Source organism: Letharia columbiana (genome assembly GCF_014066305.1).
Source record: "Letharia columbiana isolate WasteWater2 chromosome Unknown Sc0000066_s0, whole genome shotgun sequence".
NCBI lineage: Eukaryota > Fungi > Ascomycota > Lecanoromycetes > Lecanorales > Parmeliaceae > Letharia > Letharia columbiana.
In genome coordinates this window covers 1-26,597 of record NW_023501110.1, presented here as the reverse complement: position 1 = coordinate 26,597, position 26,597 = coordinate 1, and the positions used below count along the sequence as shown (strand labels likewise).

The 26,597-nt window shown below is 50.3% G+C and overlaps 13 protein-coding genes across 13 annotated transcripts; 9 read left to right on the top strand and 4 right to left on the bottom strand.

Moving 5' to 3' along the window:
* Nucleotides 1-68: 68 nt before the first annotated feature.
* On the top strand, nucleotides 69-1,131 carry HO173_011686 (uncharacterized protein; the record flags this gene model as incomplete). Its single annotated transcript, XM_037313565.1, has 2 exons — nucleotides 69-73; nucleotides 228-1,131. The coding sequence occupies 2 exons, from the start codon at nucleotides 69-71 to the stop codon at nucleotides 1,129-1,131; spliced, it is 909 nt and encodes a 302-aa protein (XP_037159482.1).
* A 208-nt stretch (nucleotides 1,132-1,339) lies between these two features.
* HO173_011685 (uncharacterized protein) lies at nucleotides 1,340-1,828 on the bottom strand (the record flags this gene model as incomplete). The annotated part of the gene is made up of 1 exon (XM_037313564.1): nucleotides 1,340-1,828. One exon carries the CDS (start codon nucleotides 1,826-1,828, stop codon nucleotides 1,340-1,342), a length of 489 nt encoding a protein of 162 aa, XP_037159481.1.
* Nucleotides 1,829-2,734: 906 nt separating this feature from the next.
* HO173_011684 (uncharacterized protein) lies at nucleotides 2,735-3,565 on the top strand (the record flags this gene model as incomplete). Its single annotated transcript, XM_037313563.1, has 1 exon — nucleotides 2,735-3,565. The coding sequence occupies one exon, from the start codon at nucleotides 2,735-2,737 to the stop codon at nucleotides 3,563-3,565; it is 831 nt and encodes a 276-aa protein (XP_037159480.1).
* Nucleotides 3,566-4,103: 538 nt separating this feature from the next.
* On the top strand, nucleotides 4,104-5,430 carry HO173_011683 (uncharacterized protein; the record flags this gene model as incomplete). Its single annotated transcript, XM_037313562.1, has 2 exons — nucleotides 4,104-4,343; nucleotides 4,435-5,430. The coding sequence occupies 2 exons, from the start codon at nucleotides 4,104-4,106 to the stop codon at nucleotides 5,428-5,430; spliced, it is 1,236 nt and encodes a 411-aa protein (XP_037159479.1).
* A 270-nt stretch (nucleotides 5,431-5,700) lies between these two features.
* HO173_011682 (uncharacterized protein) lies at nucleotides 5,701-11,085 on the bottom strand (the record flags this gene model as incomplete). Its single annotated transcript, XM_037313561.1, has 2 exons — nucleotides 5,701-7,057; nucleotides 7,112-11,085. The coding sequence occupies 2 exons, from the start codon at nucleotides 11,083-11,085 to the stop codon at nucleotides 5,701-5,703; spliced, it is 5,331 nt and encodes a 1,776-aa protein (XP_037159478.1).
* Nucleotides 11,086-12,482: 1,397 nt separating this feature from the next.
* Nucleotides 12,483-18,280, top strand: HO173_011681 (uncharacterized protein; the record flags this gene model as incomplete). Its single annotated transcript, XM_037313560.1, has 4 exons — nucleotides 12,483-12,595; nucleotides 12,650-12,838; nucleotides 12,912-18,196; nucleotides 18,249-18,280. The coding sequence occupies 4 exons, from the start codon at nucleotides 12,483-12,485 to the stop codon at nucleotides 18,278-18,280; spliced, it is 5,619 nt and encodes a 1,872-aa protein (XP_037159477.1).
* Nucleotides 18,281-18,701: 421 nt separating this feature from the next.
* Nucleotides 18,702-19,486, top strand: HO173_011680 (uncharacterized protein; the record flags this gene model as incomplete). The annotated part of the gene is made up of 2 exons (XM_037313559.1): nucleotides 18,702-18,786; nucleotides 18,897-19,486. 2 exons carry the CDS (start codon nucleotides 18,702-18,704, stop codon nucleotides 19,484-19,486), a joined length of 675 nt encoding a protein of 224 aa, XP_037159476.1.
* Nucleotides 19,487-20,075: 589 nt separating this feature from the next.
* On the top strand, nucleotides 20,076-20,939 carry HO173_011679 (uncharacterized protein; the record flags this gene model as incomplete). Its single annotated transcript, XM_037313558.1, has 1 exon — nucleotides 20,076-20,939. One exon carries the CDS (start codon nucleotides 20,076-20,078, stop codon nucleotides 20,937-20,939), a length of 864 nt encoding a protein of 287 aa, XP_037159475.1.
* A 496-nt stretch (nucleotides 20,940-21,435) lies between these two features.
* On the bottom strand, nucleotides 21,436-22,014 carry HO173_011678 (uncharacterized protein; the record flags this gene model as incomplete). Its single annotated transcript, XM_037313557.1, has 1 exon — nucleotides 21,436-22,014. The coding sequence occupies one exon, from the start codon at nucleotides 22,012-22,014 to the stop codon at nucleotides 21,436-21,438; it is 579 nt and encodes a 192-aa protein (XP_037159474.1).
* Nucleotides 22,015-22,585: 571 nt separating this feature from the next.
* On the top strand, nucleotides 22,586-23,448 carry HO173_011677 (uncharacterized protein; the record flags this gene model as incomplete). Its single annotated transcript, XM_037313556.1, has 2 exons — nucleotides 22,586-22,662; nucleotides 22,827-23,448. 2 exons carry the CDS (start codon nucleotides 22,586-22,588, stop codon nucleotides 23,446-23,448), a joined length of 699 nt encoding a protein of 232 aa, XP_037159473.1.
* A 216-nt stretch (nucleotides 23,449-23,664) lies between these two features.
* On the top strand, nucleotides 23,665-24,075 carry HO173_011676 (uncharacterized protein; the record flags this gene model as incomplete). Its single annotated transcript, XM_037313555.1, has 1 exon — nucleotides 23,665-24,075. One exon carries the CDS (start codon nucleotides 23,665-23,667, stop codon nucleotides 24,073-24,075), a length of 411 nt encoding a protein of 136 aa, XP_037159472.1.
* A 124-nt stretch (nucleotides 24,076-24,199) lies between these two features.
* On the top strand, nucleotides 24,200-25,214 carry HO173_011675 (uncharacterized protein; the record flags this gene model as incomplete). Its single annotated transcript, XM_037313554.1, has 2 exons — nucleotides 24,200-24,618; nucleotides 24,968-25,214. 2 exons carry the CDS (start codon nucleotides 24,200-24,202, stop codon nucleotides 25,212-25,214), a joined length of 666 nt encoding a protein of 221 aa, XP_037159471.1.
* A 465-nt stretch (nucleotides 25,215-25,679) lies between these two features.
* On the bottom strand, nucleotides 25,680-26,536 carry HO173_011674 (uncharacterized protein; the record flags this gene model as incomplete). The annotated part of the gene is made up of 2 exons (XM_037313553.1): nucleotides 25,680-26,467; nucleotides 26,515-26,536. The coding sequence occupies 2 exons, from the start codon at nucleotides 26,534-26,536 to the stop codon at nucleotides 25,680-25,682; spliced, it is 810 nt and encodes a 269-aa protein (XP_037159470.1).
* Nucleotides 26,537-26,597: the final 61 nt, after the last annotated feature.

The following is a 26,597-nucleotide window of genomic DNA, read 5'->3' as shown; positions in this document are numbered from 1 at the left end:
CGTCGCAGCCCACAGTGGCAGAACCCCCAAATTCACTTGCATTTCTCACAGACAAAGGCCTGTTCAACATGTCGTAGGTATATTCCGCTGTGGTCCCTGATGCTTTCCTCGGCAGTATTATGATCTGGATACTCTGCGAAAAGTGTCCTTTCTTTCCTTTGTGCTCCCTCAATCTCTCCCATGCTTCGACCGATTTGACAAACGTTGTATGCTAACCCGTCCTCCAGGGACATATCACCAGAAAACAATGGTCCAATGCGAGCCTCAATGCCACCTCCACCCGTTGCAATGGCTGCCTCGAAGCTCAGAATCCAGACCCTCCAGGAGCAGCTCAAGCAGAAAGACAGGATCATCCACGCGCTCGAGGCCCAAAAACGCTCGCGCCTCGCCTTCGAAGCCGAAAAGGCCAGACAGAAAGAGCTCGCCAAGATGAACATGGGATGGCGCAGGCACAACGCTAACCCTCACACGCCTTGGATATATCGCAGTGGGGAAATCAGGGGGGGTACGGAAGGCAACGTCAAAACCGAGAAAGCCGTTTTCGTCACCGAGTACAGATTTGCGATAGAGAGTGTCAAGAAGATTAACGCCGAAGCCGAGCTCGCGGAGGCTCGGGTCCAAACCTTGCGAGCAGAGCAGAGGGACGCTTACGGTAAGGCGCAGGAATTGATAAAGGTAGCGGAGGAGCTAGAAGTGGAGGTTGCGAGGGAAACGAGGGTGAGGGTTGCTCAGTCTTCTCCCAAAGAAGATCAGGACGCGACGACAAGCGACGGGGACATCCCAGACTCGGCTGGTGATGTGAACATGGGAGAATTTTCGACCTCGACCGCTACCGCCCCGGAGAATGGCCGGCTGGTATTGAATCCACCAAAGCGAGAGAGATCCTTGCCCACGGAGAACATTCGCCCTACCCGCCTAAGATTAAGCCAGCCAAAGCGAGAGAGGTCTGTCTCAGTGGAGGAAATTCACCCCACACGTTTCAGACTGAGCCAGCCCAAAAGGAAAGTTGGCGACGAGAGTTCAGAGCCCGTGGAGGCTCTTCGATCCACCCGGGCTGAGAAAGTTAGGGATGAGTCCCACAGAGTACGCGATGGTCGGGTGCTCAAGGCCTCGGCGAAGGCAAGGAAGTAAGGAAAGCGGCCCTCCTTGTTGGCATGTTTATTGAGTTCAGCTGCTGGAAGCGCTATCAAATTGAGCAACGCAAGTTTTTTCTTGGTATGACCGAGGGTTGGGATGATATCAGAGGACCCTATGCAGTATCTTTCGCCCCAGCGTAATGTAAACCTCAAGACACCTCGTCCGACTCAGCCTAAAAACCCCCAATGACAGCGGCCTCTCACTATCCCCGCCTCCTCTCTGCCCCCCTCTCGGCCGCATTCTTCGCAATCTGAACGAAAAATTCCACCTTGCTCTTGCCCTTCATTGATGCCCGCTCTCCAGAATCTTCATTCCCAGATCCCGCACTCTCAGGTTCAGTGAACCTTTCCTCGGTGTCTACCGCTGCCTCGTTTCTAGATCCCGCATTCTCAGATTCTGGGACCGACTCATTAGGCTTAAGCGCCATCTCACTCGACGCATACTGACGCTCTAGCTTGAGTAGGCGTTCGCGGTGCTCATAATCTTGCTCATTGAGTGCCTTTTGCCGGGCAATGGCTGCGTCGTGGATTGCGTGATGCTCGAGATCGAGCGTAAGTTTGAGGTGCTCGCGTGCTTGGGCTTGGGTTCGAACAATGTGTTCGCGTTCCTGCTCTTGAGTCTTGCCGATGCGAAGAAGCTCTTCGTCGTGAAGAGTGTCCAGGCGGAGCTTCTCCTTTATGGCGTCGTCCATTGGTGTTGACTGCTGTGTGAAGAGGAACTTTGGTTGCTGGACGAGGGGTGTGGACGTAAGACTTGTCACTAGTGGCGTATCGCCACAGCTAGATAGTCGAATGGAGAAGTGTTTTCAATTGTATGTAATAAAGAGTTGCTAACAGAAGTCTTGAAAGCGCAGGATCTTGTATCCAGAGTGTAGGATCCACAGAACAGTGTGATTTTGCTTTGGCAAACAGTAAGCAGGACCGCGGTAAAATAGTGTGTCTAACGATCTCTTGAAGCGACCTGGCTCGGGACAAAGGCAGCCAAGTAATCACTTGGAGACTGTCAAGCCAGGATATGGATGCAATTCTATTGCCGAGATAACTCGGGCATCTTTCCTTAGCTTCCCGACGCCTGGTAACAACACGACGCACAACTTGCCCTCCGTCCAGAACAAATTCAGCATTACCTGATCCTTTCTAAGGTAAAAGCCCGCTTCTTCATACAACTTACTCGGTCTCGCACAAGCAGGGCATCGGCCTGCCTCTACGATGAATGCCCACGAACTCGTCCCTAAGGACGCCATATGTACTAAGAAAGAAGAAATTCAAGAAGGATCTGAATGCGAAGAGGGTGAGCACAGCCTCCATTCATACAGACGGCTAGAGCTAACGCACACGAAGACAGTGCATTATACCACCACAATTATCGCAAGGAGCTGCTCGCACAAGCTGCAAAGGCAGTAGGCGCAACTTACGGTAACGTCCTTAGAGACTATCCTTACGCACCTCTGACCCTGAAACACACAGATTACCAGCCATCATGCGGATCAACACCTTTTGATGTGACAGCTGTCCACGAAGATCAACTGTCATGGGGAAAAGATATCAAGTATCGCCCAGTCGACCTACTTTCATTCAACCCACCTCCTGCCGAGAACATGTCGAAGAAGGCGATCGGGAACCTGAAATACGATGGCAAGCTGCTACTAGACTTTCGCGGGCAACCTATCAGAGATTTTCCAAGCCTACCGCTGGTCATCTCGAGCATGGTTGAGGGATGGCGAGCCGAAGCTTGGATGCGATCAGGTCAGATGAGCGTGATGGATATCGTCGCTCGGATCCCGGTCAAATGGAAAACTGACCCTGCAGGGCAACAGACTCCAGTGTCCATTTACAATTCTGGGACTGTCCGAGAGCGTGCCAGAAGGTTTCGAAACGACGCTGGACTCATTAGCTGGAAGACTGGGGGCAAAGATCCGAAGCTCGATAAATTCATGGACGAACTTCGCTCGCCAGCAGAAAAAGCAAACAATCAAACCATAGGCCGCGACTTGACGGATCTGGAGAAGGCATCGATGAGATCGCTTAACATTGGGACGCGGCCTGACCGTGCACAAGTCCGTCAAGATCCGGAAGCCACACAGAAATACCTAGATAGGGTGCAGAAGAAAGCCGATCTGACATTCGACTTCGACTGTCGCGCAGAGCGCCCGGAGACACCCGAAGATATCCAAGAAGTCCAAAATGCGCTCCAGCAGACCTACAGTGATTTTGCGTTCTATACCAACGTACCACTCGAGATGCCAAATACCCAAGCCACCTATCTGGACCAGTGGAACTGTATGCAAGTGCAACTCAATAGGATTTGGGCCAACGATAGGACGAAGAAGACAGAGCCTCCGCAGCTCTTTGCACTGGGCAAGTGGACTGTGTCCTTCGATAATTGGGTGTCAGCTCCCCAGGCCTATCTTACATACGTGCGGAACTGAAGCCGGAAATGTGGTCAGAGGAGAGATCGAGAGGCCTGCCGAGCATGTTGAAACGCCTTCATAGTCGCCTTAAAAGGGTTGACAGTCCAGCATATGTGTTCGTTCTCGGCTGGCTCTGCGGCGTTTTCAATTCTTCTTTGACCCAATCCACGGCCATGCAAGCAAGAAATGGTAATTCTTTTTTCATAGATCCCAAAGCTAGGGTTAGATAGTTTGTCAAGGGTGGCTTGACCCTATGCAATTTTCTTGAGAAAAGCCTGTTTCCTACTCACGGGTTGATCGGTCACCAGCCCAGTCAAATGTCATCAATGTGACAGAATTTGGACTTCTCGATGTTATCTGACTTGATATATCTCCTTCATTCCAGCATTGATCAAAGGAGAATTACGCTGGCTAATTTTCTCTGGATGTCTATCTACGTGTCGTCGTCGACAGAAAGTGGGCTGTACGGTCCGAAAGTGCGGTCCGAGAACCGCGATAGCCGCGATTGCTAGCCTGAAGATGTGCAGAGCATGCTATGCTTGTCATGCCATGAACAATGTCAAATAAACGGATAGAACAGGCAGAGGTAGAAAAGTACTGGGAAATTTTCTCTCCTCTAGCCAATGGTGGAACCCACCTGAGCGGAGATCAAGCAGCTTCCGTACTCAAGAACAGCCAGCTCCGAGAGGATCAACTCGCGAGAGTCTGGGACCTCGCAGACGTCGACAATGATGGAAACCTCGATTTTGAGGAGTTTTGCGTGGCCATGCGGATCATCTTTGACCTTGTGAATGGCGTATGTTCATCCCCCCTGCCAGAACACAGCAGAGCTGCGTTGTCTACATACAGCTGCCTAGAGAAACGCCCATGCTGACCCTTACACCCAGGAATACGCAGACGTTCCCTCCTCACTTCCTGACTGGCTCGTTCCCGAATCTAAAGCTCATCTCGTCCAAGCAACCCGTGCCCTCTCCGGTAATCAACCCGCGTTCTCCCCCATCTCACCCTCCGATGACGACGACGACACGCCGGGCCTCAAAGACGGCTTCGACTGGTACATGTCACCCAGTGACAAATCAAAGTACGAGTCAATATACACAGCAAACAAAGGCCCACACGGCGCCCTCACATTCCAATCTCTCGAATCCCTCTACGCCTCACTCGATGTCCCAGACACAGACCTCCGCTCTGCATGGAACCTGGCAAATCCAGCTTCGGAACCAGCGATAGGGAAGCATGCGGCGTTGGCATTCTTACACATACTAAACAACAGACACGAAGGCTACCGCATCCCGCGCTCCGTCCCCGCCTCGCTTCGCGCCACATTCGAGCAAGGCCAAATCGACTACAACCTTGAGAACAGGAGCGTCAAATCAAGATCGCCCGCTCAGCGCCGGGGCTATGAGGATGAGGACACGAGTACAGGGCGCAAAGCCAAGTTTGGGGATACGTACCTCAGCCGGCTGGGTGTGGGCGGGAAGAGCACTTATCAACCTTCTGGCACAGATTTCAGTAGTACACGTACGACTGAGGACTGGGAAGAGGTGAGGCTGAAGAGACAACTTCAAGATCTGGAAAATAAGATCGATACGATTGAATCGAGAGCGAAGGGCAAAAGCGGACGGAAAAGGGAAGAGGAAAGTAAGCCGGCGCTTGTGAAGAGAGAGCTGGAAATGCTGTTGGATTATAAGCGGAAAGAGATCCGAGAATTGGAAAGGGGCGAGGGCAGAAGTAAGGCTGGTGAGGCTTTGAAAGGAGTGGAGAATGAGATTAAGGGGGTTAGGGAGATGGTGGAGGGATTGGAAGCACATTGGAAGACGAGAGAGGGAGTACTGGACGATCTGAGGAGGCAGATCGAGGATGAAAAACATTCTGGCAGGTGATGGGAGCAAGCGGTGAAGATGGAAAGGAAGGGCTTGGTTTCAGCGTTGTGAGCGGCACTCTGCATTGCATTCACATACTCTTTATGAGCATCAGCATATCTGTACAAATTCACATCGTGACAAGAACAATGTCCCTGGAAAGCATAGCGCCAATTAAATGCTCTATGCTACCAAACCCCGCGCCCTTCCTGATGCAATTTCCATCAGCTTGATGCCATGATCCCAAGTAAATGCTCAAAACCCGCTTTTCGTACCAATAAATGATTGCATTTACATATTCGCCAACTCAGCATCAATCTGCTGGTCCATGAACGCTCTCTTCTCCCCCGTCAATTCTGTCTGCAATCGCTGCTCAACTAATGCGCGCACTTGTTTCTTCGTCACGTTGTCCAAGTCCACCTCTGCGAGACAGCTCTGTACAGCCTCGACGATCGCACCGTCGTCGGGGCCGCTGTACGTTCCCCGGAAGTCCACGGTGCTCACAGGCCTGCTCCCATATCCAAGTGGGCTTCGATTCTGCCGTAGTGGCGGTGATTGCATAGCAATGAGATTGTCTGTGCTTGGCATGCTCATCCTCTGGTATGGATGGTCCTGGTAATGATCGCTCATACCTGTCACTGATTGCAGTCTCGAATGCGGACGTGAATACTGCGGTTGGTCCTTGTAAGGAGTGGACGAATACATGGATTGTCTGTTCGGATGCCCGAAAGCTGCAGGCGAATGAGGTGGCATGTATGCAGGCGGTGCGTTTTGGAACCCAGTGAGTACGGTGGAAGCAGGCTTAGCGGACGAGTACACCGAGTGGATGTCGTCCATCTCAAAGCCATTGTTTGCAAATTCGTCCTCATAGCTCTTCTCCATGATGCCTGCCATGCCGCGACGACCTGGTAGGTTGTTCGTCGCTGCGTAATCATCCCATCTCTGAAGTGGGACGCTTCGAGGATCGAACCCTTCATCTTCAAGGGCCACAATCTGCTTGTTGCCTTTCTCGCCAAGAACGATCCTAGTGTTTCCCCAGGTAAAATTGTCTTGGTTCCAAAATGAATATATCGGAAGCACGAAAGAGTAGATTGGGAACGCGAGGAGGTAAATAATCATCCACCCAATGTGTTGCCATTGTCTTTTGATTAGGAATATGATCGCCTGAAGGCCATACACGCATCCTAAGATGACGAGCGAAATTAGTGGAAATTGACCGGTATGGCTCGCAACACGGTATATTAGATATCCTAGATACCCGCAGGTAGCAGGAAGGATGATGGTTCCGAAAAGGTCGATGAAGACAACAAATCGCATACTAAAGCAGCAAAACCCACAAAGATCTTTGAGCCAGACAAGCTCGGCCAGGTTGTGAATTGTGGAATTGATCCAACGTCGTCTTTGAGACAGGAGAACACCCCACGTCTCCGGCGCTGCGGTTTTAGCGTAAGCGTCTGGTACAAATTTGAACGACATTGATGGAAAATGTTTCGTCATGATCGTTGTAAGATATCTGTCTTCTCCCAAGGACAGGAGATTCTTCTTGTGCAGTGTGTCCACATTGCAGGTATTGTAATCATTGATGACTTTGTCGGAGATGATCAATGGGCGACCCTTGTCCGCTGTTCGAAGTCGGTACATGCAGAAACTAGCATAATGTCAGTAGGTCTAGCGAGCTTTGAAGATGGGAAATTGGACTCACCATCCGGGCAAACAAGTTACCGAACCGAACAACGACTCGAATGCCTTTGCCAGATGATGGGATATATAGTACTCGTAGACTTGTATCATGGTCCACCAACTTCGTTCCTCGTTCTCCAAGCTTGTTTCGCCACAAATGCCTGCGATTTTCGCATCATTGGCGCAGCTTGCTACAAGCCGATTCAGTGAGTCTTCCTTGACGCTAGTATCTGCATCAACCATGAAAAGGTACTCGTATAGCTCAGGATCCACGCCGATAATGTTGTTGATTTGATGGAACATTTCGAGCTCGAGTGGTGACATTAGTGAGCGATGGTGGACACGATTGAGGAAGCTAAGAAGCAGAATCTGTGAGTCTCGTTTCCCCCGATTTCCAGGTTTTGATTTTGTCTGTTCGGACTCCTTGCCGACCTTCACCACAACGATATATGGTACCACATTTCCCTCATACTCGTACAGACCAGAGTAGACTTTGCCGTAATTAAGTTGCTCATTGCCTTGTCCAACAGCTTTGAACGGAAGTGCGGGAGGGTCAATTTTTGGATCAACGCCGAGGATATCGAGTACAATCTTTGGAGTTGGCCTGTCATTACCGCCTCCCACAATCATCCCGTCACACATGACGCATATCAGCTTCCTCTTGTTGTCGTATTGGAGGGCTGTCAATGAATCAAGAGCTTTGCGTAGCTGATCTTCGCCTTCCGTATAAGCTGGGACCTGACAAATTACAAATTTGTCCTGGGCTGCTGGTCTGCGTCTGGAACCAAACTGCAGTGCAGACAGAAATTTGGTGAGAATGACGGCGCAAAGAACAATGGTAAAAGCAAGCAAGAGGTAATTGTTGACCTGACATCTTGCGGTGTCTCTAAAATCCGGTATCCCTTCATAGAAAGCATTTTCCATGCAGTTCAAAGTCTTCTCGTAGTCGGGGTTGTTGTCTTTCCACTGGCTTGTGATGTCGCTGCCAGCATTCTGTTGAATCAGATCTGATACCTCGTCAGGAATCCAAGAATACATTGCGATGTTCCCCTCAGTCTGTTTAGTGTAGAAATAGTCTGTCAGGTCATATATCTTTCCGTTCAAGATGACCCATTCGCGGTTAGAACCTTGTGAACTGATAGACCCCTTTGTAGTTACGAGATCACCCTTGTAGTATTCTTGTATCTTTGGAAGAAATGTGTCGCTGTACCAGTCGATACTGTGCAATTTTGTGTTGTTGTTCGTTTGATAAAGGGGACCAGATGTATGAACCCCCTGAGGATATAGAACGGTAGTGTTCGCAAGCAATCTTGTGGCTTCATCGGTGACCAGGTAGCTGCAGGCTTTTGATAGAGGTGGTGGGAAGTACTCATCCAGATTCAATCCGGCGAAAGGCTGCATCATGGCTTGGGTGGCAAGAGGTTCAATGTCTCCGTGTGTAATCTTTGCAAATTTCGTTATGTCGTAAACCTTGCCGTGGACACTGACCCAGAAATCGTTTTCAGCTTGATGATACCCGACCTCTTTCTGATTCCAAACCTTGTGAAGGTTAGGGCATAGAAGATTGCCAAATTCGACGATCCAGAAAATGACCGTTGCATTGAGTAAGAAGATCAGCAGCATCAGAACAACTTTTTCTCTCCAAGCAAATCGAACGTCAGGTCGCTTCATTCGGCCGAGATATCGGAGCGTGAATGAAGGGATCCAGAAGGTCAAAGCCCAAACCAATGCGACCCAAAGCCGACGAGACTTATCGACAGGCTCAGAAGAGATGGCCTTCGGCTCGGCCAGCTCGGGATCCAAGCCACCAGTGAACTCTCCAATATCATCGTTGTAGTATGTGACTTGTCCCTTCTTATAGTCCCCTTTGGCGCCTAAGCCGTAATCGCCGGGCATTGTATTAACGGTGCGGGTCATAGTTGGGGCAATGGACTTTGCTACACCCATGGTGGCTTGAGGCATAGTTGCTACGCTCTGCTGCCGTTGCAACAGATTATCCCGGCTTCCATAGTCCTCACCCGCGGGTGGAAAGAACCCGCCCTCATTGGGCCCAGGGGTCGTGGCAGAGTACCCACTTTCCATGCCGCCACCACCCATGATGCCGAAGTGAGGCTGCCCGTAAGTGGATGTTTCGGCGGGCTTGAGATCGAGCATACTTTCGGCCTCCCACCATGGTCCTTCGCGAATCCAGACACGCTCGTGTCCTACAACTACCTCGCCATTACTCCACCCACGTTCCAAGATCCAGCTCTCGACTCCATCCCGGCCCTCCTGACATCCAAGTCGGGAGTATCGAGTGTAGAACTCATCAATGTCAAAATCGGCGGTGAAGTCCAGGTTTTTGTTGCGGTAGTTGGCCCACTCCGGAAGTCTCCAGGTTCGAAGCTGCTTCGACACTGTACCCGCTGACCAGGCTGAAGTTGTAGATGCCAAATTGCCTAGACTGGCTAGCGATTCATCGGTGGGGTGCAGGGACAAATGGTACCATATTCTGCTGCTGTCGAGTACAACCGGAAGGTCCATACGCGCTTCCATGTCACCTCTGACGCCTTGCCCGTCGGTTGGGTACAGTATGTTTCGCAAGAAGCCGCCCATTTCCGCTTCTGCCCCTACTTTTTCCAACACCTCTTCCTGGCGTTCTCGCTCTAAAGCTCGATCTCTGCTGACTGGACCGTGGGTGAGCCCAAGGTCTGCGCCTACTTCTGAAACGGCGTTCTGCATGTCTTTGACGACAGATGAACCGGGCGATATCACGTCGATTCCATCCTGTTTCATTTCGGCGTTGATACCCAGATTATCGTCAAAGACCCCACGAAGCGCGACGGCTTTGCCAAGGTCTTGCCCTGGAATTTCTACCACGGTGATGTTGACAGTATCGCCGTTATCCTCATCCGTCCTAGGTGTTCGAGCGCCCACTCTATCATTGCCGCTCTCACTAGACTCATCTCCTTCTTTCATTCTTTGTACCTCTGCAGAGATTGCCTTATTAGCTTTCAACAGAACCCAATCGACTAAAGCTTCATATATTCCTGAAATCAAAATTTCGCGTTCGTCTGTATTGCATCTGTGCATAAGGACTTCGGGCTCAAGGCCAAGAAGACCGCTAACATCTTCGCAGATGTCTTCCAGATCTTCTTGATCAATGAGAAGGCCCACGGTTTCTCCAAGTTTAAGGAGCCCCGCAAGAGTGGAAATCAAACTCCGGTGAGCCGACCCTTTGATCCCAATTGCCTTCAAAGAAGACCGGAAGTCTTCAGCGGAAGCCGTATCATCGGCTGCAGGCAAATAGGTTGGTGGCTCGTATGTGCCAGATCCGTTCAGCAATGCGTAGGTTGATGGGTGTTTCAGGCTCAGAAATTCTCTTTCAGCTGGAGTTGATGCAGATGTAAGGAGGTAGTAGAATACGTCAAAAGCTCGAAAGCCTGATTCTTGCGGTAGATCGAGAAGGCCCTTGGCGATGTTGAGTCCCGAGTGTGAAAGTGAGAGGGATGCCGAGCTGACGTTGCCAGCAAGTGTAAGACTGAATGTAGCTGCAAGTGCTGCATGCCTTGGAGTGGCTGGATTGTAGGGCGTCACGCAATAGGTAAAGGGCCTGAGCACTGCCAGAGCGGTATGGAGAGAAGATGGTACCGCAAGGGGAATGGCAGATATGAATGGCGAAAGAATGGAGGGTGTGGAGTGATGCAAGGATGCCAGGACGATACAGCCATCCTCGGCCCGTCGACGAGCATGCTCCCATGCCTGTTGTGCCAAATCCGTATCTATCGTACCTCCCAGTTGGCCGTCAACGTTTGGGTGGGATGCAGTAAGCCAAGTGTTCACTACCAGGCTTGTGCTCGCATCGAGGCGATAGGGGCGTGACGAAGCGTAGCTGGTGTGTAGTGCGTTGAGCAATGTGGTCGTTGATACCTGCGTCGACTGCTGGGCTGCAGAACGGACTCCGGTGGGAGTTGAGGCACCAGAGTAGGTTGACAGGCGATTGTTGGGCACAGACATGGTGTAGGTATATTATCAGCAGCTCCTTCTTTAATGCCCACCCCTGGGCAGTCTGCTGAGGCACCACCAAGCAGAATTTATGCGAACTCTTCTGCCGAGAATGTCGAAATCGTGGTTCGTATTCAGCTCTTTCTAGAGCTCAAGAAGGTGAAGGGCAATGGCTCCAAAATCTTTGAAATGGCACTTTTCGGGAGGCAAAGGATCACGGTGCCCAGGGTGTCATAGGCAAGCAACGAACGATGATGCGAGTGACAATCAACGAGAGAGGAACGAGTGTGACCCTGTGGGCATGGAAAGGATGAATTGCTCGGCGGTGTTGCAGCAGGAGATACAAGGCTATGAGCCGAATGTTGATGCTTGTTGTCGTCTACCTTGAGTCAGTGAGACAGATGAAAACACGCTAGAGCAACCCCCGTGCCCGCCGCCGCCACTGCTGGAAATAGCAACACACCCCTCCACTAGATGCACTAAATAAATAATGTCTCGTATTATTTGATCCTTTGGCCGCCCACAACATTCATTCCGGTTCGACTGTGCGATATAGGGGCAGTGAAAAAGACGAATTATTCATGTATGTGTGTGATCATTTCATTGAATTATATTTCAGTTTTCCTATGGTACTAGGTATTTTGGCACATTTGGCACTTGGCACATGGCAGTCTTTCTTGGGGTCCCAGCCCAAAAGAAGGGAAGGGAGATCTGCGGGCTTCTTCTAGCGCCCGCAAGTTCAGTCGGTCTCCATGGCCCTTTATTGAATCCTGCATGCTGTACGGAGTAAGCTAACAATGTAAACACATCACCATAGGTAATCCGACTTTACACTCGTCAGACGTAGAACGAACGATTCAATGAATATGTAATCAAGTTGTGACATTTACCAGACCAATCAGTTTTCCATCATAGACGTTCAATACGAGTACAGCTCAAAGCAGCTGAGAGAAAGTGGATTTAGTGGCAACGGACACTGGACATCGTAAAAAGATCGCGTACCCGTGGCTCTAAAAATGCTTAGCACCTCCGTCGAGACTCTCTCTCTCCCTCCCTCGCTCCCTCCGAGTATCTTACCACAACAGAGACTGTCGCCTTCTACCTCTTTTCTTATCTTCATCTTTGTCAATCTACCCTTAACGACCTTCGTTTAGATCCTTTCCCTTCCTTTTCCACTTTTACGCTGTCTGTCTCTCGCTAAGACACCCCGTCCGTCTGACGGCTCCACCTCTGGGTTACTGCCCACCAACAGCATCATCCTCGGGCCCATTACTTTGCTTTTGCAGTTACACCCACACCCGTTCAACTTTGGTCTTTGAAAAGTGCAATCGGTGCATCAGAGACATACCCCAAGTCAAACCAAGTCCTCAACCCTCTGGATTGAGAAACGCCCCTGTTGTGCCGCCATCATGGCCCTTCCTTCGCTCAACAGTACGACTCCAGCACACGCCCAACCCTCTCTACCGGCGTTGCCCGCCCATTTACAGTCAGATACGCATTTGACAGCACATCTTGCCAGTCGGTATGTCAACATGTTCTGATTGATTCCTTACAAGAAAGCTAATCAGGTCCAAAGTTTCCATGTCTCCCTGCCAGTGTCAAGATTATCATCTCAAGCACTCATCTCCCTCAACACCTACACTTCCTCCTCAAAGGGTCCCGATGGCAGCAAACAAGGAAGTGCCATGGGCGAGGCCGAAGAATTGGCGAGAAGAGCTTGGTCAAGATTAGGAGGACGGGGAGAGAATCAGGCTGTGGTCTTTCTGTAAGTGACACCGTCATCCAGCAGCCCACTTCTATCTTTGTGGCTCAGATGCTAAGTTCGCTTGGCTATGCAGTGGTGAATCTGGCTCCGGCAAGACCACCATACGCTCGCACCTGCTTTCTTCAATCCTATCCTTCTCATCCACGCCGCTTTCTACGAAGCTTTCTCTTGCGGCTTTCGTATTCGACACACTTACGACCACGAAATCTCTCACCACGCCGACTGCATCAAAGGCTGGACTCTTTTTCGAATTGCAATATGATTCCTCGTCAACGATGAATCCTACGCTCATTGGAGGGAAGCTGTTGGACCATCGATTGGAACGAAGCAGGATCGCTTCGGTCCCGACTGGCGAGCGAAGCTTCCACGTCCTATACTACTTGCTGGCCGGAACGAGCGCTGCAGAGAAAGCGCATCTTGGTCTTGAAAACGCAGGTGTGGTGGCTGAAAGCGGTGTCTCCGCCGGCAATAGGTCATCTGGAAATATTGGTCACAAGAGGTGGCGGTACCTAGGTCACCCTACGCAACTCAAGGTAGGAATCAATGATGCCGAAGGTTTCCAGCACTTCAAGACAGCCTTACGAAAGCTCGAATTTCCACGAGGTGATATAGCAGAAATCTGCCAAATTCTTGCCAGCATCCTCCATATTGGGCAGCTGGAATTCACGACTAGTCAATCCACTCTACCTGCCGCCGACGATAGTGGCGGTTATTCCCACGAAGGTGGCGAGACAGTGACCACTGTGAAAAATAGGGAGGTTTTGGGCATAGTCGCTGCATTCCTTGGATTGAGCATTCAGGATCTCGAGACCAGTCTCGGCTACAAGACAAAGACGATACATCGGGAACGAGTCACAGTCATGCTTGATCCTAAAGGTGCTCGAGAGAACGCGGACGAGCTAGCACGGACCCTCTACTCTCTACTTGTAGCGTATGTCATTGAGCAGATAAACCAGAGGACTTGCGCCCTGGAGGACTCCGTTGCAAACACCATATCAATTATCGACTTCCCGGGATTTGCGCAGTCTGCGTCAACAGGTTCTGTATTAGACCAGTTGCTTAACAACGCCGCAGCTGAGTCGCTGTACAATTTCGCGTTGCAGAGTTTCTTCGAGCGCAAGGCCGATCTGATGGAAAGTGAGGATGTCAGCGTGCCAGCAACGAGTTACTTTGACAATACCGATGCTGTCCGCGGTTTACTCAAACATGGCAATGGACTTCTTAGTATACTCAGTGACCAGAGTCGACGTGGCAGAACAGATTTACAGCTTTTGGACAGCCTCAGAAAGCGATTCGAGAACAAGAATCCTGCAATCACTGTGGGAAGTGCTACTGCTAAGATGCCGGGCAGCAACTTCGTCACACAGAATGCCGCCGCATCCTTCACGGTGAGACATTTTGCTGGTGAGGTCGATTATCCGATTAACGGACTGGTCGAGGAGAACGGAGAAGTAATCCCGGGCGATCTGATGAATCTGATCAACTCCACCAAGAGTGATTTCGTCCGTGAATTGTTTGGGCAAGAAGCGCTTCATACCGTAATGCATCCAAGCGAAAAGACTGCTATCATGCAGGCCCAAGTCAGCTCGAAGCCACTGCGAATGCCAAGTATGGCCCGCAGGAAGGGCGAACGACCAGGGAGGCTTGCTGCACGTACGACTAGTGCTACTCAATCTAATGAAGATGCTGATAGCCAAGCCGGTGATCTTCGTAAGAGGGCTGCTGGAGGACGTAAAGGTAATGATCGTCTAGGCGGCATCGACCAAGGTGCTTCCGGCCAGTTCTTGTCGTCTTTGGAAAATATAACGAAGTCTATCTCGTCCACAGATACCAATCCTTACTTTGTCTTCTGTCTAAAGCCAAATGATCGCCGCATCGCCAACCAGTTCGATAGTAAATGTGTCCGAGCCCAGATTCAGACATTTGGTATTGCTGAGATCAGTCAGCGATTACGAAACGCAGACTTCAGCCTTTTCTTACCATTTGGCGAATTTCTTGGTCTTGTCGAAGCACATGATACTTTGATGGGAAGCGAAAGGGAGAAAGTAGAGGCCGCTTTGAGTAAAAAGAGATGGCCCGGAAACGAGGCCCGTGTAGGCACCACCGGCGTATTTCTTAGCGAAAGATGCTGGGCAACAATCGCAAAGTCCAGCGAAAAAGGTTTTACTGGCGGACGCTTCTTTGACGCAGACGTCAGTGATGTTGGAGAGGAGGCATTGACCCCAATGGAGACTCAGGATCGAGGCGTTGGTGACTCCCGAGTCAATCTTCTGGCATCACAACAGAATATGCCGAGCCCAGGTGCTTTCATATACGGTGATGAAACTAAGCAAGCGGCATACTTTGGTGGTCGAGAGGTGGACGGTCGGTCCGATGCCGGTGCTTCTGCTTTCAACTCCGGTGATATGTTCCGCAATCTAGAGACAAGGGAGCAAATGGCCGAGAAGGGCAACAAGAAGAAAATGGTAGAAGTCGATGTTGTTCCCGTGTCCGGAAGTCGACAGCGCTGGGTTGCTCTGATTTACCTCTTGACCTGGTGGATGCCAGATTTTCTAATCAAATGGGTCGGTGGCATGAAACGAAAAGATATTCGAATGGCATGGCGCGAGAAGTTTGCCATCAACCTCATGATCTGGCTCAGCTGTGGCTTCGTCATCTTCTTCATCATCCTCTTTCCCAGGCTCATCTGTCCCAAACAGAATGTCTACTCAGCGAATGAGCTCTCGAATCACAACGGCAAGAACGGCCAGAGTTCATACATTGCTATCAGAGGAATGGTCTATGATTTGGGGGCTTTCATGCCAAATCATTACCCTTCCATAGTTCCGCAGACGGCCCTGAAAAAGTATGCTGGGATCGATGCCACGGATCTTTTTCCAATGCAGGTTTCTGCACTCTGTCCCAATAATATCGACCCCAGTGTTCAGCTCAGCTATGCTCCAACGAACGTATCAGGCTCTGCGAACGTGATCAGCAGCACAGACAGCAATTCAAAATACCACGATTTCAGATACTTTACAAACGACTCACGCCCAGATTGGTGGTACGAACAGCAAAAATCTCTGCAAGCCCAATACAAAAAGGGTGAGGTTGGTTATACTCCTCAATATGTCAAGACGCTGGCAACCAAGAAGCAATTTTCCATCGCGACATTGTACGGTCGGGTGTATGACTTTACCGACTATGTCAAAGGGGGTCGTCGACTGCAAGCCCCGCCGGGGACAAAGGTATCATCTGAGGCAAGCCCCGACTTCATGAACCCTCTTGTGGTGAACCTTTTCCAAATGAGCGCGGGTAACGACGTGAGCAAAGACTGGGAGAACCTCGCTCTGTCATCATCTGATAAGGCAATCATGAAAGAGTGTCTCGACAACCTGTTTTTCGTCGGTTCGACAGACACGAGGAATTCTGCTCGATGTCTCTTCGCCCAATATATACTCCTCGCCATTTCAATTCTCTTGGTTACTGTCATCGGCTTCAAATTCTTTGCAGCCTTGCAATTCGGAAAGAAGAATGTACCTGAGAACCTCGATAAATTCGTCATCTGCCAGGTACCAGCATACACTGAGGATGAGGACTCTCTTCGCCGAGCCATTGACTCGGCAGCACGAATGAAGTATGACGACAAACGCAAATTATTGGTCATTGTCTGCGATGGTATGATCATCGGCCAGGGCAACGATCGACCTACTCCGAGAATCGTCCTCGACATCTTAGGTGTGAATGAAACGGTGGATCCTGAACCACTAAGTTTCGAGAGCTTGGGCGAGGGTATGAAACAGCACAATATGGGTAAGGTTTATTCTGGATTGTACGAAGTTCAAGGACATATCGTGCCTTTTATGGTCGTCGTCAAGATCGGAAAGCCCTCAGAAGTCTCGAGACCCGGCAATCGAGGCAAGCGTGATTCTCAGATGGTAATCATGAGATTCCTGAATCGCGTGCATTACAATCATCCTATGAACCCTCTTGAGCTGGAGATGCATCATCAAATCCGGAATATCATTGGAGTCAACCCAACATTTTACGAATTCATGCTTCAGATCGATGCGGACACTGTAGTGGCTCCTGACTCTGCTTCACGCATGGTAGCTGCATTCCTTCACGACACCAGGCTCATTGGGATCTGTGGAGAGACTGCTTTATCTAACGCCAAGTCCTCCTTCACCACCATGATTCAGGTCTACGAATACTACATATCGCATAATTTGACAAAGGCCTTCGAGAGCTTGTTCGGTTCTGTAACTTGCCTACCAGGTTGTTTTACGATGTACCGCATACGCGCTGCGGAGACTGGAAAGCCTCTGTTCGTCAGCCGAGAAATTGTTGAGGCGTATTCAGAAATCCGTGTAGACACTCTTCACATGAAGAACTTGCTCCACCTTGGCGAGGACCGATTTCTGACGACGCTCCTTCTCAAGCATCATCCGAAGTACAAGACCAAATACACCTTTAACGCGCATGCCTGGACCATCGCACCCGACAGCTGGAACGTCTTCATGTCGCAACGTCGACGGTGGATCAATTCGACTGTTCACAATCTCGTCGAACTCATTCCACTCCAGCAGCTCTGCGGTTTCTGTTGTTTCAGTATGCGCTTTGTTGTCTTACTCGACTTAATGAGCACCATTGTCCAGCCTGTAACCGTGGCCTACATTGGTTACCTGATTGTCTTGATCGCTATCGACTCTGCAGTGGTACCATTGATGGCGTTCGTACTGTTAGGAGCCATCTACGGTCTACAAGCCATAATCTTCATACTACGGAGAAAGTGGGAGATGATTGGATGGATGATCATATACATTCTGGCCATGCCTGTCTTCTCACTGGGTCTGCCACTGTATTCGTTCTGGCACATGGATGATTTCTCATGGGGTAATACCCGAGTTGTTACAGGTGAGAAGGGGAAACAGTTAGTTATATCTGATGAGGGCAAATTTGACCCTGCGTCGATTCCGCACAAGAGATGGGAAGAATACCAAGCTGAGCTTTGGGACGCTCAAACTCAGCATGACGATAAGTCGGAAATCTCTGGCTATTCATACGGCACGAAATCGTATCATCCCGCAGCTTCAGAATATGGCTATCCACCGTCAAGACCAATGTCTCAGATGGAGATGCCGAAATATGGATCACGTCTTTCACTCGCTCCATCAGAGATAGTGAATAGAGGCTATCAAGAGAACATGGAGATGTCTGACTTCTCGGAGTTGCCAAGTGACGACTCTATCTTGGCGGAGATCAGGGAAATCCTGAAGACCGCCGATCTTATGTCTGTGACAAAGAAGAGCATCAAGATGGAGCTGGAGAGGAGATTCAACGTCAATCTCGAACCGAAAAAAGCGTACATTGGTTCAGGTGAGTCTTTTGCGTACTGCGCTCAGTAATCCATATGCTGACTCATTGACAGCGACGGAAGCTATTTTATCTGGGCAGCTGTGATGAGGGAAAGTTTAGAAGACAAGCGTGCATGAAGAAATGTACAGCAGGCAGTATTAGGCATGGAGTTATCTTTCTAGCATAGCGTCTAATGGTGGAAGGGCAAAGGGAAAAGGGCACGGGAGAATCATGACCATTTTGATATTGAAGGGTGCATTGAATTGGCATTGAGCACGAACAAGTGTTTAGTAAAGCGTCGCATTGGCGGATGTACAATCGTCTTGTCAGCCATTGACCGTTCAAAGTAAATAGGGAACTTGGAAAACCTCTCCTAGCTTAACAGGTTCCTTCCCACTTGATGCACCGTATTGGACGCCTGAATCGTCTTCCACGTCTTCCAATTCTTTCACTTCAGTCTCTTTCTCTCGGTTGTCGTGTTTCCCGGGCTGTTTCGCCACCCACGACGTCTGGACAAGCTTCAAGCATGTCCACTCGGCCTTCTCGCAATGCTCCTGCCCCGGGGCCATCGGCCAATACTCTCTACTGCCGCACATGTGGACGTGTACTTTGTAAGCCAATACTTCGTCTTTCATGTAGCTACTATAAATTTCCTCTTGATGTGATAGTACTTCTCTTCTGATACAACTTGGCTACCTCTCCTGTTCTAACCCTGCCAAAGCTCCCCGCAAATCCCACACCACACAAGCCACGCCTCAGAAATACTGCTCGGACCGCTGCCGACGAGAGAGGCCTCGTCCTGCCCCTTCCACTGAGAACGACATCGAGCAAGCTTTTGTACAGCTACTGGGCGATGGCAGAGAAAGAAGGATTGTGAAATGTGAAGAAGTGGAGAGAGCGATCTTTACGAAGACTAGGACGGACGACGGATCTGATAATGAGGAGGTCGAGCTCTTAGACGCAGAGGAGCTGGGAGAAGACGGTCCGAGTGATGGAGAAGAGGAAGCGGAGGACGATGGTGGCGGCGTGAGACTCCCATCTGAGATGGAGCCTCCTGCAGCTACTACTACAACTACTACTGCTACTACTACGAAGCCCCAATCGGAGAAAAGACCGCATAAGACTCTGAGGGAATGGGGCATGCAAAAGGCTAAAGAGCGGGAGATGGTGAGGAGGGCCGCACGTAGAGGTGTGGCTTTTGGCTTCGAGACGGAGGAGGGAAAGAGGAGAAGCGTAGAGGCGGTTCAATGGGGCAGAGTGGTGGAGAGTAGTTTTGCCAAAGGAGAGTGGGGTATTAGATGGAGGGAATAAGCCGTTGGCATTGAAAACCCAGTGAGATGATGAAGGGTGGTGCTAAGGCCGATGTGTAAGATTGACTTCCTATCAAGAGCTACAAACAACGATATTCGCGCGGACAGCTGCAAAAGTCGCCAATACCGCTCGTGTGGGGACATTTGTATGGCTATCTAGGGGTAAGTCGTTGACGGGTTACAGTCGTCGATTGGCGTGCATCTTCGAGCGTTCTATCATATATATCCTGATTCATGCAACATATAGTATATAATATGCGTCATCAATCATGGATTCATTATGTCGACTCATGCCAGGGACGCTTGCCGCTGCCGCGCGCCATCTTTTAGAAGCGTTCGAGTAAAGTAGGAAGTGGCACAGCCTACTCCTTTTTGCAAAACCATTTGCGGGAGCGCCCGTTTGGCAGCCACCCCACCAAATTTTCGCCGTGACCACCGCCAAATGTACGCAGAAGCCAAATTCGTGGTAGATAGCTGTAGGTTAGCTGTAGATTCGTCTAAATATGAAGCCGTGTATAGTCCAATTGCCGAAGAACTTGATGTAGCTTTTTTTAGACCTCCACAGCCACGCTGTCGCTGTCGCTATCGCTATGCCATCGCAATGCTTTCCCAATATTGCTAGTAGTGCTTCATTCAGTGCTTCCAGTACCACTCTCAGTACTACTCCCAGTAGTGCTCTGTCCAGTGCTCCCAGTAGTGCTCTATCCAGTGGTCCCAGTAGTAGTGCTCTGTCCAGTGGTCCCAGTAGTGGTCCCAGTAGTGCTCTGTCCAGTGGTCCCAGTAGTAGTGCTCTATCCAGTGCTCCCAGCAGTGCGCTGTCCAGTGCTTCCAGTAGTAGTGCTCTGTCCAGTGGTCCCAGTAGTGGTCCCAGTAGTGGTCCCAGTAGTGCTCTGTCCAGTACTCTCAGTAGTAGTGCTCTGTCCAGTGCTCTGTCCAGTGGTCCCAGTAGTGCTCCCAGTAGTGCTCTGTCCAGTGGTCCCAGTAGTAGTGCTCTGTCCAGTGGTCTCAGTAGTGGTCTCAGTAGTGCTCTGTCCAGTGGTCCCAATAGTGCTCTGTCCAGTGGTCCCAGTAGTAGTGCTCTGTCCAGTGCTTCCAGTACTACTCTCAGTACTGCTCCCAGCAGTGCTCTGTCCAGTGGTCTCAGTAGTGCTCCCCGTAGTGCTCCCAGTAGTGCTCTGTCCAGTGCTCCCAGTAGTGCTCCCCGTAGTGCTCCCAGTAGTGCTCTGTCCAGTGGTCCCAGTAGTGCTCTGTCTAGTACTCCCAGTAGTGCTCTGTCCAGTACTCTCAGTAGTGCAGTGCGCTATCCAGTGCTCTCAGTACTACTTCCAGTACTAAGAGCAATTGACAGAGCACTACGGAGAGTAGTACTAGAAGTACTGGATAGCGCACTACTGGGAGCAATTGGACAGAGCACTACTGGAAGTAGTACCGGGAGCACTGGACATAGTAGGTAGGTAGGTAGGTGCGTAGTAGTGTAGGTAGGTAGGTAGGTAGGTAGGCGCGCAGCAATGTAGGTAGGTAGGTAGGTAGGTAGGTAGGTAGGTAGGTAGGCGCGCAGCAGTGTAGATAAGTGCGCAGTAGTGTAGGTAGGTAGCTAGGTAGCTGCGTAGCAATGTAGGTAGGTAAATAGCTATGTATTAAGGTAGGTAGATAGGTAGCTGCGCAGCAATGTAGATAGCTACCTACCTACACTGCTGCGAGCTTATCTACATTGCTGCGCGCCTACCTACCTACCTACCTACCTACTTACCTTCACTACTACGCAGCTACCTACCTACCTACCTACCTACCTACCTACCTACACTGCTGCGCAGCTACCTACCTACCTACCTACTTACCTTCACTGCTGCGCAGCTACCTACCTACCTACCTACCTACCTACTTACCTTCACTGCTGCGCAGCTACCTATCTACCTACCTTGCTGCGTAGCTACCTACCTACCTACCTACCTACCTACCTACTCTACTGGGACCACTGGACAGAGCACTGCTGGACAGAGCACTGGACAGAGCACTACTACTGGGACCACTGGACAGAGCACTACTGGGATCACTGGACAGAGCACTATTGGGACCACTAGACAGAGCACTGGACAGAGCACTACTACTGGGACCACTGGACAGAGCACTACTGGGAGCACTACGGGGAGTACTACTAAGACCACTGGACAGAGCACTACTACTGGAAGCACTGGACAGCGCACTGCTGGGAGCACTGGATAGAGCACTACTACTGGGACCACTGGACAGAGCACTACTGAGAGCACTACTGGGACCACTGGACAGAGCACTACTACTGGGACCACTGGACAGAGCACTACTGAGAGCACTACTGGGACCACTGGACAGAGCACTGCTACTGGGAGCACTGGACAGAGCACTACTACTGGGAGCACTGGACAGAGCACTACTACTGGAACCACTGGACAGAGCACTACTACTGAGACCACTGGACAGAGCACTGCTGGGAGCACTGCAGACAGCATGGGCTGGCAAGAGGTGGTCCGGTGAAGCTACATCATGGGGCATACCTCACCACTACACCACATCCTTATGGATCAGTCTCGCGCACAAAGATCTGTCAATAAGTCGTTTAACGACGTGTTTCTGGCACAGTCCAGCCGTCTGATACGCCATATATAGGGAGTGCAGTTATAGAGCTCCATTTTGGTGTGCCCCAGCCCATTTTTTTTTCACCACTCTGTATAGAGGTTCTGCCCGATTTTTAGATAGTAACTACTTGTAATCTACTTGAATAGCTACAGTGACTACTGCAACGGCTACTTGAATGTGGTTCTATGTCTATGTAATGCGAAATACCTCTTACGCACATTTGGCGGTGGTCACGGCGAAAATTTGGTGGGGTGGCTGCCAAACGGGCGCTCCCGCAAATGGTTTTGCAAAAAGGAGTAAACCGAGTAAAGTAAGATTAGTCTTTACTCTCTAGATTAAAAAGTACTTGTGCCATGAAATACTTAGACACTTTTGGGGTCGACTCGTTCTCTCCTGATTCACCAACGAGCAAGTCATAGAACTTGTCCATACAATTTATGTTATTATCCGGCCGTGTTGACTGGTTGCTGTGACCGAGGATACAAGTATGCGACATGGGGCTGATTTCGGGAATTCGGTAGGGATCTGCGACGAATTGATGTGCCAGGATCCATGCGATGCTTTGTATCTATACTCCTCCCTAACATTTATTTTTTCTTTCTTTTGTTAGTAGCACCTTGTTATATCCCAAACGCTTGTAGATGTGAAGACAAAGTCGTGTCATTACTTCCATGCACCTTCTCAATTTCCTACATTTGCCGGCATGACTTCGGGATTCCGCTGTATAGGAACATCACCGTCGTTCCAGACTTTGTCCACAATGACCATGGTGTCGGAAATGACGGGCATGCCGTCATTGAGAAGCCATCAGCGCGCAGACCGCCTTCGGTCGAATACATCGATTTAGCGTCCAGGGATTTATTTCCTCGCAAACCCTACAACGTCTACCTTGACTACAATGTTCAAGCGTGGTGTCAGAGATGGCATGGCTCTCAGCAGCCATATTTGGGGCCGCGAGGCGTACATGTGAACAGCAGTCCAGACGACATGCTTGAGGCCTTGGTTGTTGATCCAATTGGTAAGCGCCTCGTCTCGTCATGTCCTGAGGAATCGAAATTCATCGATGGCAAACCTCTAAACCCAAACCCCATGTTTGGCTCCTTTGCCGAAAGTGAGCTTGATAGTACCCATTGCTTGATCGGAGTGGTCGACTTGGCCTCTACGGATTTGACATTGTTCGAGATCGGCCCCTACTCCAAACTTTCGGGAGTCCGGATGTTGATTGGAGATATGTCGATTGGGGCCAATTGCAAGGCCAGTGTGAGGAAGCAAACAAACCTCGCTTTAGTCGTAGTCCTGGGCAAAATTTGGTTCTTGCATAGCCTGAGACTGAAAAGCCTCTGTCTCTGAAACGCAGCACAATGCTTATGTTGAGAAGTAGCAAACGTGCGTTGTTCTCTCCATCGAAGAAGTGTAAAGACGAAACAGCTATTCTCCTTCGTGCTTGGCAGGGATTGGAATATAATGGTGGAAATCAAAGACAAAGACAGATCTATCCGGACTAGCCCTGGTTCTGGGGCCTATTAAGAAGCCCTTGGTGATATCGTACCTCGCGAATTCCATAATATGACGATCCTCTTCAACCAAGACCTACTGAAGGTTTGGTATCCTGGGATTGATCAAGGAGGCGGTCAATCTCAACACAAAAATCAGCCACTAAAATTGTTTTCCAATATGAACCCTGACTTCGTCTTCTTGTGGCAATTTGAACTTGACGTCCGCTATACAGGGAACTGGTACAATATTCTCGAGAATGCCGAGTCGTGGGCTCGCAAACAGCCACGCAAGCTTCAGTTTGAACGAGCTGCCAGATTCTACATCCCTTCTTACCACGGTACTTACGCCAGCTTCTCGGACACTGTAGAGGCCGCCAACCCAGACGGTGGTGTCCGGGGTCCTGTACGAAGCTGGGCCGTCCCAAGATCTCTCGGACCTAAATTTCACAGGAAGACAGCAGCAGAAGATGATTACTCCTGAGGCGTCGGCGAAGAGGCAGACCTTATTTCAAGGTCTCCTATTATAGACCTCAATCACACGGAGCTTTTCAAGAAGAATACCATCTACGGTTTCCAGAAGGGAAGATCCACCTCGTCGCTCACTCATGGTCACTCCGTGGGTCCGCTTGTCTAGGCAGCTTCTGCAGATTATGCATGATGCCCAGAGCATGAACATACGGTCCCAAACGTTCGCCCACACCATGGTGCTCCTCCATGCTCTCAAAGTAGCCCAATTCTCCGTACCGCAATACTTAGACCACCAAGTGGGGGTGGATGAGCCCGAGGAAGACAACAAAATCTTCAACATTGTCGGGCCGAATGGCACCTTTACTGACTTTGCTGCGCAAGATACGATCAAAATGCGAACACGAAGAACGTTTCGGTGGCGTCTGGAGTCGAGCAGTATCCACGGACGCCGTATCGGCGGCGGTGTGGACTTGAAGGGGAGGCCTTTGCGGTGCGAGGAATGGGTCCGAATGGTCACAAGGACACGCCGTACCCTTATCCTGCTGGGTTGGACAAGGTGGGCAGGTTGTTTCTGCCCGGCATGTTGCTGCATCCTGTCGACGCGGTGAAGGCCAAAGGGTAGCCCATAGGTAGCCCGCGTGAAATGATGTAAGGCATTGGAGACCTACGATTTAGGGTCTTGATGAATATAGAGCGTCCATACTCGTCCCTTGGAGGTAGACCATTTATGAAGAGCGATCGCGATACATCTTCAATGCCAATCCCATTCTACCAAAATGCTTGATTTTTCGAAGCAGCAACCTTTTCTGTTGTGCCATTTCAAACTACATTCTCAATAACAGTTCATGCTACTGTCTTCGCAACCTCGATCTGTTGAAATCTTCATTCGTTCCAAGGAAAATTAGGCCTCGAAAGGCAGCTCACGCGGAAACCAAGAAGGACTCTCAGATTGATTCAGCTACTCTGCTTTTGTTGGTGAGACGTCAAAAAGGGTCGGATCGTATGAGGGTTGTACAGTTAGAGGACCTGGATGACTTCGATGCTTTCCATGAAGGTGATCGACTGGCTGCATGCTTAGAGGCCCTCGGCTCTTTCAACCTTATGATCGAGGCTGAACAGTCAGATTTTCAGGCTCTCATTCGGTCACACTAAATAGAGCAGCATTGAAACGAGGGAAGTTCAAAGCATGGAAATTTTCTATCGTTGATGTTGACGGACCGCACGCTGTGCCAACGCTATGCAATTTCTATGGGATATTGAGAGTCTTTGCAGTAGATGAGATAAGTTAGCCAACGTGAGATGACTCCGATGGCAAGAAGAAGACTAGCCAGTCTCTCCGAGTACAAGGCCAGTATGCAATGACTGTCTCCTCTCTTCTGACGCGAAGACACTTAGAAAATGAGTCAATCGATTATCCATCATCCAACCTGCACATCCACATTGATCCATCCAACACCGAAAATAACGGGAATTCTTTCGCGAGCACATGCAAACCTCTTTTCGAACTCTACGCCTGAGCAGTCGGAAGCGAGTGTCCAGCACTTGGACGCTCGAATGACTGCGAATGCGCTGACGCTGACGCTGATGCGGATACTGATGCCGATGCTGAGGTATTCTCTAGATAACATTGGCCTGCGGTAGTGCCACCACCAAGGCCGTCAACAAGACACTGATGATCAGAGCCCAAGCATGACTCTGCTTCACAATCTTGTCCTGTAACAACCTCACCGCCTGTTCTTGCACCCAGATGCTCTTGGTGAAAATCTTCCGGAACAGATGCTTCTGTCTGTATTTCTCGACCCACAACTCATGGCTGTAGCTGTTAGATGTCCCGAAAGTGTCGAGTGAAACACCATTTCTGGAGCGGGAGACCATGCTGAACATGTCGTCGGTAGATAGATTAGCTTCCTCTTCAGGGCCGCTATCGAAGCTGGTAAGGGAGACGTCCTCGCTGAATTGCTCCCATGGGCGCAGAGCTCGGCGATGGCTTGTGTGGATGATGACGCAAAGACCCTTGTAAGCCGCGACACCGATATCGAAGCCAACGAAAAAGAGTGGAAAGACGAAGAACCTCCACCATCTTGACGCGTGGCTTAAAATGAGCAGAAGACCGAGAATGAGAGCCGCGACGATATGCGCGATACCTGAGTTCCGGACGAAGAGCACGCGTGGCTTGTTGCCGTTACAGATAGCCCAGCGGATGAAATTCGGGTGAGATTGACCGCGCAAGCTAGCTTCGACCATGTCTCTGACGAGGGTGAGCGCAGAGGGGTGAGTAGTGTGTTCTAGGGCATGAAGAACGGCGGCGCGGTCCCTACTTGAGAGATTGAGCTCTCTGCTCGAGCCAGGATGGAGATAGTGCGAAATGACACGATTCATCTCAGAACGGAAAGGCTGGCTGGTGGCTGTGAAGGCTTAGCTGTGTAAATCTGGATTGGGCAATGAAACTTACATGAATTGCATTTCAGGCCCATCTGCGTGTCGGCGTCCTCGACAGACTCGGCATGGTACAGAGTAGTGCTGGTGGTTGAAGCC